The following is a 13,136-nucleotide window of genomic DNA, read 5'->3' as shown; positions in this document are numbered from 1 at the left end:
GACATGTTATCATATATTATGTTCGTGGATCAAAGTTACACATTCGTTATTTTCGAAAGTGACTCACACTTGGCCGTTTTCAGATTTTTACTTTGACTAAATACAAACCTTTGTAACGAATTTCAGATCGGTACAACCATTCGAAGATATATTATATAAATATAGATATATTTAGTTCGTTTTAGTTCCTTAGGGGTATAAATTTACACTGGGTATAAAACACCTTCATTATTTTGAAACCGACTCACACTTGGCCATTTTCAGATTTTTCCCTTTACCTTGACATAAAGACCTACCTCCATGCCAAATTTCAAGTCAATACGACCATTGGAAGTGGTCTAGGTTTTTGATGAGTGAGTCAGTGAATCAGTGAGTCAGTCAGTGAGTGTATAGTAAAAATAGCGATTTTCTGACGTCAATATCTCAAGACCTACAATAGGTATATTAATGAAATTTTGTATTTTAGATAAGTGAGGGGGTCTCAACAGATACTAGAAATTTGAAATGTGTAAATAAAATAGATTTTGAGTTATAGGGGGGTCGAATTTGGCCCGAAATGGTTCGTGTAATATAACCCACGGCCGGTGTGTCGCTTTTTTTGCTCGAACTTGGCGGACACACTGCCGTGTGTCTAGATAAAACCGTGACACAGTTTACTATTTTAGCTCACGCATAAGATAGGGGTAAGGCTTTGATTAATTGAAAGATCGTCAGAAGTTCAAGAACCCGGGTTTGAGTTACGACCCTAATATATAAGGTTTCCCAGTGTCAAATTAGTTTAATGATAGTCAAATGTTGACTTCAAAAGATTTTAGGAATAGTATGAAACTTCAATAATTATTTTGAAATCGTCTTGTTAGTTTAGTTGTCCTCCAGGTTACTGGGTTGAGGAGATCAGATAGGCCGTCGCCCCTTTTAAAACACTGGTACTCAGCTTTACATCCAGTTAGACTGGAAGCCGACCCCAACAACATAACTATGGAAAAGGCTCGGCTATGTTAATTTTGTGGTCACAAAAATGTCCATTGAAGAAAGCATGTGTATTGAAACTGATGATGATGACAATTATTCAATTTTAAGCTTAAGAAATGGGATTAATTTATTCGGTACATTATAACATGGTTTAATACAAATATGATCTCGTAGCTTTCTCTATATTCGAATAATCAATTATCGTCATTCTTCAGAGAAAGAGTGGATCTAACTTCAGCTGAATTTCATTATATTTGTCGAGATAACCGAGGATGTCTTTGATATTTACGTCGAAATCGTGCACATAGCATCGCGCGAATTTTGCTAAAAATAGGTTCCTAGGTAGCGCGCACTTACTTAAAGTTGCTTTTAAAATTTAGTTTAATCTTAAGGTTTATTCGACTACTTCTTTTCAACAAAATACTTACACAAATTCTTTCGTCAAAATAAAGAGCTAAAACTGTATTTAATTCTTACAAATTATTTCCAAGTTTATGATTTATTTCTTAACTTATCGTTTCGTAGTGAAGTTATCTTATCCCTCCATATTGTTTTATCCCATACGTATTAATTCTAATACATAAAATTTTATCTTCGTTTTCAGGCAAATTCCGACGCGAATTTCGTCGGGCTTTCTGCTGTTCAACCGCAAGTGATTTAGAAAATTTCACCACATTAAGCCGCATTACCACGTCCAAGAAACGACCCTGTGACCTTATGACCTTTGAGACCAAAACCCAAGGTCGAAATGTATGCAGCACTACCTTTGTACACAGTAGCTATAAGGATAGGTTAACATAATATGGAACTGAATTAAGAAAGCTGTAAGTTGAATTAAGGTCGAAAGTTGAAAGGTGATAAATTAGTATTGGAGGATGTTAGGTTTCTAGACGAGTAAGAATCTATTTAATTTGTTATTTAAAAAATCTTGATGAGTGTATATTTCTGAGTGAATTTTCAAAGTGTAGTACATATTTAGCTTATTTTCAAGGAATGATGCAAACTTATAAGAGCATCTTTTATTTGAAAGAAAAACTTTTCAAATAGGATTCAATTGGCTAAGGATAGGATTGATGTTTTTTTGTTCTTTCAGATAGTCAAATTATAATAAAGTTAAAAAAAAAATAAAAAACAAAACAACAGTCAATTTATACCTCACGTCCAATGAAGCACAATTATCGAAAAACTTTTGTAAAATAAAACAGTGTATGACTTTATATCTGACATGTTTCAACAAAACACATTTTTATAAGCAGATTAATCAAAAAAATACTTATAAATAAATAATTGTTACACAACTTTTCTCAAGAGAACGTCTCATTTGGCTAACGATCTCACGCTTGGGTCGAGTTTCATCGGCAGATGAAAAATGAGTCCCTCAAATGATTCACCAAGCGCTTTAAAGAGATTGGAAGCCTGATATGTGTATATATATCATTCACTCGATGCGATCGGTGTAATGCGTACCGAATATAAACCATAAGAGTACTTTTGTAAAAAATAAAACATTTGCGCTGTTTCAGATGTCATATAATATTATGTTTATGCATACATACAAAAGTTCGTCTAAATATTTTTTTAAAGAAATTTTCTAGGTAAATATGTACAAGTGTATTTTGTTATGTAAAGTTATATGAAATGTATACAAATCCGTCTATAAACCGAGTCATATAAAATCGTTTTAGGAGTTTGTATTTTTTACATATTTTTATGTCTGGATCTCTATCTCTTGAACTTAGATTTTTTGCATTTTCAATCTTATTTGGTAAATCTAAGAGTGTTTTTATAAGAAAAAAATAATGTTTTCCGGAGTCTTGTCAAAATTGTTTTTTTTTTTTTATTATATTTGTAATGAGTGTAAAAAGGCCGTTCCCATATAAACAAGGATTTCTTCTCAGGTCTTAAAAAAATAAATTAAGTAAGATTCTTTAAAATCTTTGCAGCATCTCCTACCTATCCAAAAAGGCGTTTCTATATAGCTATTATTAATTAAATTGTACTATGATTATTTCACTATCTCTACTAGTCATAAAGTATTAGTCAAAATTCTCTAGTTTTGTACAGAATCGATGTTATTACATATAATATTGTGATTTACTTTATTTATATTGTCATGCAGTTTTCGTAATAAATATTGCATTTTAATAATATTTATGTGTTTCATTTATCATCAATAAGAAATAAGCAGAGTTCTTGAAAAATAATATTTGATACACTAACTGTGGATTTCTATAACTGACTTATCCGATATTTAGTAACTAGAGATTGTGACATAAATGGGCATAATATAAAAATTCAATCGCAAATTCTATCCTACTTATATCCTACTAATATTATAAATGTGAAAGTTTGTGAGAATGTATGGATGTATGTTTGTTATTCTTTCACGCAAAAACGGCTGGACCGTTTTGGTTGAAATTTGGTATGAAGAAGATACCCTGGATTAACATATAGGCTACTTTTTATCAACATACTAGTCAATGCATAAATACATAGCTTAGTGAAAATCGCAGTTGGTCGTCAAAATATCTCGAAACACATAGAAATTCTTCATGACACTGATTTCCCTATAGAATACTAATGGGTAAAAAAACTAACGCATCAACTTAAAACTAAACTTGAACAATATAAACTCCCTATTTCCTGTTCTACAAACCAAACTCTATTTTTATAAACGTTGAAACAAAGTTATCAAGTCTTCAGGGAACAAAACATGACATATATCACAGTAAATTAATGCCCTAGTGAATACACAGCTTTAGTTTGATAACGACTCACGCACGGAGTAAGGAAAGAGCGGAGATGCCATAATGCAGGTAGGTCAGGCGCCTTCTTCTAGGTCAAATTCGTAGGCATGACCAAAACGATCAGTTACAAGTGAATTAACGAGGAATTTGGGTTCTTTGTGACATCTGTCAACGATTTTTGGCATTACAAAAAATGCTCGGGTCCAAAGAAGGGTGAAAACGGTTACGATTTTTTTATTTATTAAGGCTTACCAAGTATGACACATATAGACAATCATAAAAACATGGGAAACAACAGTTAGTATGTGCTCTTAAATTAAAGGTAGTCTCAACATTATTTTTAAACTGTTCTAGTAAAAAGTATAATTAAGGAGTTAAACATTAAAATCAAAAAAAAAAAAACATTAAAAACGTTCCTCGTCCCCCGCTCACCTGCATTTTGGCGCGCTACTTTCATAGGCGACTTTACGTTATGACACTTCCGCTAGTCATTTTGTTCTCCATGACTCAGGGTTACAACTTAGGGCCAAGGTGACAAGTTAGAGTAGAGGTGATAAGTTTGTGACAAATTGATTAATAGCTTAGTGTGACTTTGAAATCAGTTAGGTATAAGATGAATCTACATATAAATATAAGTTATTTCAATATTGCAAACTGGTGACTGTAAAGATACGAGTTTCTTTGAGTATGAATGATTTTATGTTCAAATATAGTACCTGAAAAGATAAATTAACATAGACAATGTTAAAAAATACGAATTTCTATTCTAAACCAATGTTGGTTTAAATGCTCACTTAATAATTAAATAGATTTTAAATAAAATAACTTCTAAAAGTTTGTTATCTTTTGAGACCCATTTCAAATGCATTGATTTATAACATGTGAGAAAACTGATAGCGCCATCTGTCAGTTACAGTTCATACTAATAAGACTGCCCTTTAGGCAGTTTTTCAGCTGAGACTTTGTGGTAAGAGTGCTTAAGCTAGTTTGTGAAAATTCCGAGAGATGGAGCTGTTAACAGTAGACTGTCATGACCGTCTTTCAAGAAGTTTAAGGCGTTGATGGTAGTACTTTGGTAGTTCGTGAAAATTCCCTGAGATGGAGGTGTTTGGAAAAATTTCGGAAAATTATGCAGATTTCGAAAATTAATCGTAATTAATTCATGTAAAAAAACACAATTAAAAGTATTCAGATGTAACATTTATTTTTTAAGTATTTGAGGTTTATTCGAAATGCAGTCTCTTGATTTGTCAATGTCCTAAAATTACAATGCCATGTCAAAGCTGCTCTGAACTACTCAGTATGTCCAAAAACATTTTTTTTTAAACGTAACATTGGAATGTAAGGGCGGGTTGCACTATTTACCTACAGATAACCAAACCATAACCAGCCCCGAAATTGTAACGTTTGACGTTGCGACGCTATACTAAACTTTCACATATAAAAGTCGACGATATTTTGTACCCAAGAAAGAACAACGTTATCTATACAATACAACACTAGCAGCTTGAAAACCAGCTAAAACCATAAACACAGCTCGTCTTCTATATTTATGTGCACTTTTACGATCGCGCAGTCTGGTCTGTTCGATAAGAATTGTTTGTATTTTTGCAAACTAAAGCTATGTGCATACAAGGTGTTTGCACAAGGTAAGTATACTTCGGCCGTTCAGAGAATGCGTTCCTGACACCTATCAGTTAGTCACGACTAGTGATGGGCACAACATAACACTGAGTTCGTTACCGTTCCTTCAAAATGAACCGCCGCATTATTTTAAGATTATTTTCGTTTTAAATTGGCGGAATCATTTGTTTTATATTTTAGTTATTTAAGTGGAAACCAAAAAAAGGTAATATTCATATAATAAAATTGTTTTATTTATTCTTTGTTACAAGTACATTGAATTGAATGTGCGAACAGAATATTAATCAGACTCCGATTTGCTTGAGGAGGTGGTGTCTTCATCATCATCTTCGCCTACATGTATAATTATATTCTTATCAATAACAGAATCAATCCTGATATCTCGGTCTAACAAAAGCCGGGTAATCAAATAAAAACAGATCGAAAACACTTGAAAAACGTGGTCTATGCGCACGAAACGACAACGGACGACTGTTTTAGCGTCACAAAATGGCGGCCCATAACGCCATTTGGGGTTACCATTTTTAATCTAAGTATAAAAATGCGGTTTGGTCATAGTTTTATTTTTATATTTCATAAACGTTATAATTAAGTCTTATAGTCCATTATTTTCCAATTCTTAAAAAGAAAATCAAAACGTATTATTTTATATTATAACTGTATAAGAACAGATTACGATACTTGCCTGTTATTTTTAGCACAGCACTACAAAATATAAACCGCTGACATAACCTTGTAATAGCGCAGTATAGATTTAGAAAAATATTGTTTACCAAGTTATTTGACACTCAGTTTGGCACAAAATTATAACATTCATTGATTATTGATATAATAATGTTGTTTTAATGCTCCTCAATTGTTAAAACGGTAAACAACCAGCAAAAATATTTTTATCGTAACTGCAACGCCATTGCAAAGTTACGTCGTCAGTTCAATCGCGACGTGTCAGGAACGCATTCTCTGAATGGCCGAACTATAGTTGCTTAGATAAAAGGGGTACCCGCTATACATCATCTGCCTAGCTTTTTCCAAACTAAGTTGGGGTCGGCTTGCAGTCTAACCAGATGCAGCTGAGTACCAGTGTTTTACAAGGAGCGACTGCTTATCGGACCTCCTGAACACAGTTACCCGGGCAACCCAATACTCCTAGTTAAGACCAAACGACTGCCAAAGACGTTCAATGGTAGCCTGGGTTCTCGTTATACATACACCATTAATAAGACTGGTAGTCACAATGCGCGATTCATGTTCATAGGGGTATCCGGTTTTATTCCCGGATCTAACTACAGTACCTAACTTTGTGGTTTAAAAAAAAATTAATCATTCCGGAGTCTGGGAGTTAGTGGTGATACTCGCGTGTATGGGATAGCATGTAAATGTCGATCTTACGCCCAATCTCTCTTCGGTCGTGTCGGATTGTCGTCCCATCGGGCTATGAGAGTGAAGGAATAGTGAGTGCACCTGTGTCCAAGCAAATGCCTGTAACTATACTGCCACTATAATATGTCCTGGATTACAAAGGTGCTTACTGATGGTGTCGGAAGTTCCTTATATGCCAAATCAAAGCTCAAACCTTTAAGGATTTATGCACTTAATTTTACAATAATATAATTTGGAGTAGGTGGTCAGCACATAGCCTTATATGGATTACATGTAAAACTTGTTCAGTGAATTGTGCAAATATAAATACTAGGTAAATAATATCCAGTCTAGACTTAGATAATGGGGTTGTAATAGTGCACAATCTTTTTGAAAATAAAGCTAAAGTTAAGTGACATGCTATCATAAAATATATGCAAATAAATTGTTGCACGAACGTTTTAAACTTGAAAATATTTGAATTCTGTTAAATATTATCTGACTTAACTTGAAGTTAAAGTTCTCTATTTTTCGAAAATGCAAATATCCTTTTAAAATAGCTAAAGAGTTTGTTTCGGAAATAACAAGTTTAATTCATAAAGTGCACATACTTTTATCCAGGTTAGCGAAGTAGTTGCTTCGGAATGCGTGTGAAACCGGGAGTAAAAGTTAGTAGCTTGCAAAAATGTAATCATCATCATCATCTCCCGAGCCTTTTCCCAACTATGTTGGACTCGGCTTTCAGTCTAACCGAATGTGGCTGAGTTCCAGTGTCTTACAATGAGCGACTGCCTGACCTCCTCAACCCATTTACCCGGGTAAACCAATACCCCAAAAAATCAGAACTTGCTTGTATACTTGTAAAAATTGAATATTAGATACTCAAAAAAATTGAAAATTGAATACTATATTAGATTTTACCAGATTATTTCCTGAAAACCAGGTGTGTTTCTAAATGAGGAACTTTCATTGTTTTTTTATAGCTATTAAAATATAAAAATATGTTTACGTTTACACAAACGGAGTGCAGGTTCGCAGCTGGCATTTTAATATCAAGTGAGTGCAGTCAACTTCGGGTCAGTGGTAACAGTTTTATAGTAAAATCGTACTTATTACTATTGAGTTAAGGTGCATGATAATTACCACTGATGTGCAGTCTACTGTACTAAAGCTGGGAGAAGTAAAATGGTGAACTAAAATAGAACCTCATCTTGGTGAATTATTATGAACACGAAATATTATAAAACTTTATCAAAGTAATATGGTTTTAGTCTGACATAGTTTATTAGTTCATATTATCACACTCAGGGTGGATGAGAGAGATGGTTTATGTGTGTGTTATTTATTAGTACGTGTGTGTTTGAGTGTGAATGTTTGTTAGCCTTCATGGAAACCCAGAACAGATTTGGATAAAATTTACAGTCATGTAGCTTATACTAAGAATAACACATAAGCCGTATATTATCCGTGTCTTCAGTGCGTGGTTGTGAAATATCGGAAATAGTAGGTAAGTATTATAAAGCAGAAAGTAAGTTTGTTTGGTAAGCCAATGGATCATACTATCATCATCCTCCGAGCCTTTTTCCCAATCATGTTGGGGTCGGCTTCCAGTCTAACCGGATTCAGCTGAGTACCAGTGCTTTACAAGAAGCGACTGCCTATCTGACCTCCTCAACCCAGTTACCCGGGCAACCCGATACCCCTTGGTTAGACTAGTGTCAGACTTACTGGCTTCTGACTACCCGTAACGACTGCCAAGGATGTTCAATGACAGCCAGGACCTACAGTTTAACGTGCCATCCGAAACACAGTCAGTGGTGTCTAAGATATTCTTAGAAAGTACCTACAAACTTAGAAAAGTTGCATTGGTACTTGCCTGACCTGGAATCGAACCCGCGCCCTCACACTTGAGAGGTTGGTCCTGTACCCACTAGGCCACCACGACTTTTTTTCAATGGATCATACTATATTTGGTACTAATTAGGATTCGTGAAAAAAGTGCAAAAGTAAACTTATGTACCTACTTACTTTTAGTTTAGACTCTTATCTTCAGTCTTTAAAATATTTTAATCAGAAAATATGAAGGCAGAGAGAGTCCATTTTTTTCAAAAATCCATAGATAAAGAGCTTAATTCCAAAAAACATAGCTACGAAGATATACCAGATAATTCAGCTGACAGTGTCTTTGGAATCAAATCATAAATTTCTTACGATATCGCAATAAATCGCACATCGTGACACGTTGTCGTGACGGTATTATAAAAACGGACAAGTGCGAGTCAGACTCGACAGAAGGTTCTGTACTTTCATCCTCCGAGCCTTTTCCCAATCATGTTGGGGTCGGCTTCCAGTCTAACCGGATTCAGCTGAGTACCAGTGCTTTACAAGAAGCGACTGCCTATCTGACCTCCTCAACCCAGTTACCCGGGCAACCCGATACCCCTTGGTTAGACTGGTGTCAGACTTACTGGCTTCTGACTACCCGTAACGACTGCCAAGGATATTCAATGATAGCCGGGACCTACAGTTTAACGTACCATCCGAAACACAGTCAGTGGTGTCTAAGATATACTTAGAAAGTACATACAAATTTAGAAAAGTTGCATTGGTACTTGCCTGACCTGGGATCGAACCCGCGCCCTCTTGAGAGGTTGGTCCTTTACCCACTAGGCCACCACGACTTCGTAACTTCTTACTTTTTTTTTCTCACTTTTTTTTTTCGTAGGTTCTGTACTTTACTTGATGAATATTAATGAAAAACAGCCGAGTTGTATGATAATAGCCCTTTAGTTTTATTACCTCTATATTGAATTTAGTCACTTGTAGATATAGAGGCAATATCCTCTCATTTTTCATGAAGCCTGGCGACTGGACTGGCGGACGGTCAAACAGCGGAGTCTTGTGGATTTCTGAAACCTGTCCAACTGTCTATCCTATATAATTTATATAATGTTATAAAAAGGAAAACATTGTATGTTTGTTTGGTTGTAATGAATAGGCTCAAAAACTGCTGGACCGATTTAAGTTTTTTTTAACGTAACATAGGCTATATTTTATTCTGGTACTTGGTAATTTATGTGGAGCTAATCTCAAAATGCATGATTTAAACCCAAAACTACAGCCCGTACCATACCGTAAAAACAATGGCTAGCCAAGGCCCCGTTTTTAACCTTTGGGTACAGAACCCTAACAAGAATTAAATATGGCTGAATATACAGAGCCTATTACACACCCTGCCTGCTTCGATAATGTATGAAGACAGTAACACATGATATTATGAACACAAGTTACGTAGAACTTACTGGAATATGTTTATATATTTGAATACAGTGCTAATTTATTTTGTGAATATAATCTTCTATTCATGAAGAGCCAGATTGGTTTGATTTGTAATGTATTATGTGAGATTATCTTTATTGATACTGATTGAAATTAACTACATATACAGTCGACTCTTGTTAATTCAAACCTGTAACAAATATTTCGAACCTCTCGTTAATTCAAAGTTATCACGAGTTCCCTACAAAATCTCTTTATATTTCGAACTAAATCAACACATTTTTATGCACTTGGTAATTCGAACGAAAAAAGCATTGCTATATAACAAAACGACGCGTTAATTCGAATTCTTAGTCGTCCAACACTCGAGAATTCAAAGTTGCAGAGAGAAAGAGGCGGAAAGATTGTAAGTCAGAGTCAGAGAGCAGTCTGAGTAGCAGCAATCCGTTTTGAAGCAGTGTGACGGAGCTGTTTCGAAAGATTAATTACTTCACATTATGAATACATGTTTGCACACAAATGTGTCTTTAAACTTTTGACATTGTTATAAAATAGTAGTTAACAAATAATAATTGATCAACACTTAACAATTCGAAGTTTTATTTATTTTCTCTCACAAATTTCGAACCATTTAATATTTCAAAAACTCGATAATTCGTAATATTTTAAGAGTCCCTCGAGTTTCGAATTAACGAGAGTCGACTGTAATAGATATTTTTTTTTGTGATCAGGTGTGAAAAGGTTGCTTCTTCTTTGTGTCACACGTAAAAGTTGTCAAGGTTTCATCTCTGGAAACTGTACGAACATTGATTGTAATGCCGTGTCCTGCGTGAGCGACTTTCATGTCGCTCATGCAATTCATGCAATTGCAAAGCGATCCGATGCGATGCCATTTGACATGGAGCTTTGTTGTCCTACGTGCGCGCTATTTAGCACAAATTATGACCTACGCCATCACCGACTATGAAGTTTTATCAATAATTTCTGCGACTACTATAGTTAAAAGTAGTTAATTTAAAATAGGAGGATCAATGAAGTATTCAGTCCTCCAATATACTCAATCCAATACTTTCAAAAAGTATAAAATCACTATTAATATCAGATTTAAATGTCACGTCTGTAAAGTTTTGGCAACTAATTAAAATTAAAAGTATCGTTTTTACAACTTAATAGACCATTTAAAGTTGATTTATATGTCTTGGCTAAGTTTCTTATTGAATAGAAGAGAATTATTAACAATGACAATTTACTATTAATTATTACTGATACTGTCTTCATTAGGGTTCATTAGTTAGCGAAATAAGTCTGAAACTATGAAGTTCATTCACCTTTTTTTTTTTTTTTTCCGACGTCAAAAATCATCAAATGACCCCTCCCGCTGTGGGTTAGCAGCGGTGAGGGAGTGTCAGACTCTTACTGACTAAAAACCGTCGTGTTCCGTCATAGGCCTTTTATGTACCAGGGCCGCGGTATCTCTTTCGAACAACCCGCAGCCCCGGCAGGCGTTGGCCCTGCTGGGCCCCGCTGGGGTTGCTGACATCTCTTTGAGGAGCGCGTGGAACAACGCGCGCCGTCGACACGGGTCTGTCGTCTAAGTAGACAGAGGGACGATGAGCCACCCGAACTCACCGCCCACAGACCCACGCCTACGGTGGCCGGGAGTCATCTCGCGACACCCGACGCCCATGGTGTCTACCTGGTCCAGTGCCGGGATGAGAGGTGCGAACTCTCTGGCGTTCCGCCTCCTCCTTCTCGAGCATGACCGCTTCGCAGAAGGAGGCGACGGCATCCCATTCCCTCTCGCCCCGGACCATGGCCTGAACCAGGGCCGGACGCGAGAGGTCGCCGCCGCCCAAAGCCTCGACGAGGACCCGGCGGTGCCCTTCCCATGCGGGGCACACCTGGACTGTGTGGTCCACCGTGTCCTCGGGGCTGTCCGCACAATGGTGACACCCGGGCGCCTCCTCACGACCGATGCGGTGCAGGTACCTCCCGAAACAACCGTGTCCGGTGAGGACCTGCGTCATGCGGTACGTGAGGGCGCCGTGACTCCTCCCGAGCCACTCCTCAAAGAGGGGACGCCACGCTGGTGGCGTGCCCTGCACTGGGTTGCGACAGTCGCTCCCTCCAGGCCACCATGAGATCGCGCCGGAGCTCCGCCCGCTGCGCGACAACTTGCCGCGGCAACGGGGTTTCCCCCCGGCGCTGAGCCTCCTCGCGCCAGTCGTACAGGCGCAAGAAGACCCTCGCCTCCAGATCCCACGGTGGCAGTCCAGCAAGTAGGCCAGCTGCTTCGCGGGAGATCGTGCGGTACCCCCGGATTAGCCTAATGGCTATCACCCTTTGGGGCACGTTCAGGTAGTGTACAGCCCGCGGCCGTACCGAACGTGCCCATACCGGGGCCCCGTAAAGGGCCATGGACCGCATGACCCCCGCGTAGAGTTTACGGCAGGGGGCGTTTGGGCCTCCCAGGTTGGGCAGGAGCCGCTTGAATGCAGCACCTGCCTTCTCCAGTTTGGGGCCCAAACGTCGGAAATGCTCGACGAAGTTCCACCGGCCGTCGAGGACGAGTCCCAGGTATTTCATCGCCCTCTCGACGCCGATGGTAACCCCCCCCATAGTTCATTCACCTTGATTCATCTTGGACATTATTCTTTCCATGGCAGGCAGTGAAGTGAATCCGTCTTGTTCCGGGTCGCAGCATTATGCTGAGCGAGGGCCTTATTTCGCACTTTAAGATGCATATTCTCACCTTCTATTATTATTTCTGTGTCTAATTTTAAGTTTGTAGTATGCGTCTTAAAATTTATTTTTCTTTCTTTTTCTTTCTTTTCTGAAGCTGACCGGAGTTGTGGGATCAGTTTGAAGGGTTACCGTGGCACAGGCCACTGGTACGCAAAGAGCTCTAGAACAAACAAAGATGGGTCAGTAAAAGTTTGATACTCTCTCCTCTGGAACTCACTTAAAAAAAGCAACGTTTTTTTACTGTAAGAGAAGTGTAATTATAGAATTCTATTATTATGTTTAACGCCTACTTACAAACTTAAAATTGCACATCCAAGATTTTTTAAGAGATTGCAATTTGATAGAAACTGTAGAAATCCTTTTGTAGGAGCACAGCCATGTGCAAATATT

At 37.4% G+C, this 13,136-nt stretch overlaps 1 protein-coding gene across 1 annotated transcript in view; it reads left to right on the top strand.

Annotated features, from left to right (window-relative positions):
• The window catches only part of LOC124641586 (orexin/Hypocretin receptor type 1-like), a 146,734-nt gene extending 143,612 nt beyond the window's left edge, over positions 1-3,122 (top strand). Inside the window, exon 8 of the mRNA XM_047179724.1 lies at positions 1,577-3,122. Coding sequence (XP_047035680.1) covers positions 1,577-1,773 — 197 coding nt within the window. The 3' untranslated portion in view covers positions 1,774-3,122. The remainder of the gene's footprint in view (positions 1-1,576) is intronic.
• The last annotated feature ends 10,014 nt before the right edge of the window (positions 3,123-13,136 follow it).

Source organism: Helicoverpa zea, chromosome 22 (genome assembly GCF_022581195.2).
Source record: "Helicoverpa zea isolate HzStark_Cry1AcR chromosome 22, ilHelZeax1.1, whole genome shotgun sequence".
In the NCBI taxonomy this organism is placed as follows: domain Eukaryota; kingdom Metazoa; phylum Arthropoda; class Insecta; order Lepidoptera; family Noctuidae; genus Helicoverpa; species Helicoverpa zea.
Note: the sequence above shows the minus strand (reverse complement) of the source record. Positions and strands in the feature narration are given on the sequence as shown.